The following is a 3,425-nucleotide window of genomic DNA, read 5'->3' on the forward strand; positions in this document are numbered from 1 at the left end:
TTATTTTCGAACTTTATTTATTTATTTATTTAGTATTTTTATTTTATTATTTTACATAGGTTATCTCACAGGGACTTCTCTGCACTCTGACGTAGAGAGTCCCATCTTTTTTTGTTTTCTGTTTGTTTATGCGCAGGAACAGAGACAAATAACATCTCTTAGACTTTGATCCTGAACCTGAAAGAACTTTCAGACGGCGTTTACAACAAGCAAGACTTTACAAGGCTACAGAATCCACTATGGATCCTAACAATAATGCTAATGCCAATGTGGCAAATCCGAACGAGGATGATCAACAGAGGAGAGTGCTTGGCTCTTATTCTTCTCCTACTGCGGATCTCTATGGAAAAAGCATTGTGGTACCTCCTATAGCTGCAAACAACTTTGAGTTGAAGCCACAATTGGTCACCCTGGTGCAACAAAATTGCCAGTATCACGGACTTCCTCATGAAGATCCAAATCAGTTTATTTCTGATTTTCTGCAGATATGTGATACTGTGAAGACAAATGGAGTGAATCCTGAGGTATACAAACTCATGCTCTTCCCATTTGCTCTGAGGGATAAAGCAAAGCTATGGCTAGATTCCCAACCGAAGGAGAGTTTGGATATTTGGGAAAAGGTGGTTACTGAGTTTCTCACTAAATTTTTCCCACCAAAGAAGCTGACTAAGCTTAGGTTGGAGGTTCAGATTTTCAGACAGAAAGAGGGAGAAACTCTTTATGAAGCTTGGGAGAGATACAAGCTACTGACTAGGCAATGCCCTCCAGACATGTTCTCCAAATGGACCCAACTGGATATCTTTTATGAAGGCTTGGGTGAGATGTCCAAGATGAGCCTAGACACTTCTACAGGCGGTTCATTGCACAAGAAGAAGACACCAGAGGAAACTATTGAGCTGATTGAATTGGTTGCAAGCAACCAATATTTATACTCATCTAACAGGAATTCTGTGAACTCTGAGACCACTCAAAAGAGAGGCGTGTTGGAAGTAGAAGCTGTTAATGCTCTTCTTGCTCAGAACAAGCTGATGTCTCAGCAAATAAATCTACTTACTCAACAGATGGGTGGCATGCAAGTCTCAGCTATCAACACCCAAAATCCACCACAGGAAGTCTCCTATGACATGGCAGGTAACTTTATGCAAAATGATAATTATGATTATGCTCAACCCTCTTCTGAACAGGTGAATTACATGGTGAGTGGTCCTAGAAATCTCAACAATGATCCATATTCTAAGACATACAATCAGGAGTGGAGGAATCACCCAAATTTTGGGTGGAGAGATCAACCTCAGAGACCTCAGAACTTCAACAATAGTTTTCAGGGCGGTTTTCAATAGAACAACTATAATAACCGCCAATTTCAGTCTCAGCAACAACAACCACCTCAGCAGGCAAATTCTAAATCCCAAGAAGATTCTAATTGGGAGATGATGATGAGTTTTATGTAAGAAACCAGAGCCTCCATTAGAAATGTGGAGGTGCAAATGGGTCAAATGAGCAAGCAATTACCTGAAAGGTCTTCAAATACATTCCCTGGTGATACAGTGGTGAACCCAAGAGAAGATTGCAAGGCTATTCAATTGAGAAGTGGTAAGGTAGCTGGTTCTGAGACCAAGGTCAATGAAGATCTAGTTGAAAAGGAAACTCCAGAGGAGAAGAAGGAAGAAGTAGAGCACGCCCCTCCTAAGCGTGCAGACAACCCGTTTCCTAACTCTCTTGACACTTATCCAACCTTACCAAAGGCCCCTGAATACAAGCCAAAAATGTCATATCCTCAGAGGCTTCAGAAGGCGTCCAAAGAAAAGCAATTCTCTAAATTTTTAGATGTCTTCAAGAAGCTGCAGATCAACATTCCTTTTGCAGAGGCTCTGGAGCAAATGCCTCTCTACGCTAAATTTATGAAAGAGTTGTTGACCCACAAGAGGAATTGGAAGGAGCAAGAAACCGTGGTGTTAACCAAGGAATGCAGTGCTATTATTCAACACACCCTTCCTAAGAAGATGCCAGACCCAGGAAGCTTTGTCATTCCTTGCACCATTGGAGAAGTCAGCATTCAGAGAGCTTTATGTGATCTTGGAGCTAGCATCAACCTCATGCCACTTTCAGTGATGAAAAAGCTTCAAATTGAGGAGGTAAAACCTACTCATATTTCTCTTCAACTTGCTGATCTTTCTATTAAATTACATGTGTGTGTGGTTGAAGATTTACTTGTTAAAGTAGGACCATTTATTTTCCCTGTTGATTTTGTTATATTAGACATGGAAGAGGAGGTAAAACCCTCTATTATACTTGGTAGACCATTTTTAGCTACAGGTAGATCTCTGATTGATGTGCAAATGGGTGAATTAACCCTGAGGGTCAATGAAGAACAGGTGGTCCTAAATGTTTTTGAAGCCCTCAAGCACCCCAATGATTCTGAGGGGTGTATGAAAATAAATGTTATTGAACCACTTGTTCAAGAAGTACTGGAAACTGAGGTACTTAATGATGTTCTGGATCCTATTTCTGAGTGTGAATTAGTTGAAGTTGACGATTCACCACCCCAAAAAAAACTGATGAACACGCCAATCAAGGAGGAGGAAGCCCCCAAGCTTGAGCTCAAACCCTTACCCCCTTCTATGAAATATGTGTTCTTGGGTGGAAATGATTCATATCCAGTAATTATTAGCTCTTCCCTGAAGCCTGAAGAGGAAGAGGCACTTGTTTCAGTGCTCAAGAGCCATAAAACAGCTCTTGGGTGGACCATTAATGACTTGAAAGGGATTAGTCCAACCAAGTGTATGCACAAGATCCTCCTTGAAGATGATGCCAAACCAGTTGTGCAACCACAAAGGAGACTCAATCCAACTATGAAAAAGGTGGTCTAAAAAGAGGTAATGAAATTATGGGAAGCAGGTATTATTTACCCTATTTCTGACAGTCCTTGGGTAAGTCCTGTGCAAGTAGTTCCCAAGAAAAGAGGGATGACAGTGATCAAGAATGAAAAGAATGAGCTTATTCCTACAAGAACAGTCACAGGATGGAGAATGTGCATAAACTACAGGAGGCTCAACACTGCTACAAGGAAGGATCATTTCCCCCTGCCTTTCATTGATCATATGCTTGAGAGGTTAGCTGGTCATGCTTTTTATTGTTTTCTAGATGGATATTCTGGATATAATCAAATTGCAGTGGACCCTCAAGATCAAGAGAAGACAACATTCACATGCCCCTTTGGAGTATTTGCCTACAGGAGAATGCCATTTGGACTTGGCAATGCTCCAGCAACTTTTCAGAGGTGTATGCTTTCAATTTTTTCTGATATGGTTGAAAATTTTATTGAGATATTTATGGACGACTTTTCTGTTTTTGGTAATTCTTTTGAATCATGTCTTAAACATTTATTTCTTGTCTTGAAATGGTGTCAAGAATCAAACCTTATT

The 3,425-nt window shown here is 40.4% G+C and overlaps 1 protein-coding gene across 1 annotated transcript; it reads left to right on the top strand.

Moving 5' to 3' along the window:
• Positions 1 to 239: 239 nt before the first annotated feature.
• LOC148554103 (uncharacterized) lies at positions 240 to 1,340 on the top strand. Its single transcript, XM_088494988.1, has one exon. It carries the CDS (start codon positions 240 to 242, stop codon positions 1,338 to 1,340), a length of 1,101 nt encoding a protein of 366 aa, XP_088351114.1.
• Positions 1,341 to 3,425: the final 2,085 nt, after the last annotated feature.

This window comes from Arachis ipaensis, chromosome B7 (genome assembly GCF_059453495.1).
Source record: "Arachis ipaensis isolate K30076 ecotype BB chromosome B7, ASM5945349v1, whole genome shotgun sequence".
Lineage (NCBI taxonomy): Eukaryota > Viridiplantae > Streptophyta > Magnoliopsida > Fabales > Fabaceae > Arachis > Arachis ipaensis.

Bases quoted from the DNA above. Each gene is read 5' to 3' on its own strand.
- LOC148554103 (XM_088494988.1), top strand. From the start codon at position 240: ATGGATCCTAACAATAATGCTAATGCCAATGTGGCAAATCCGAACGAG.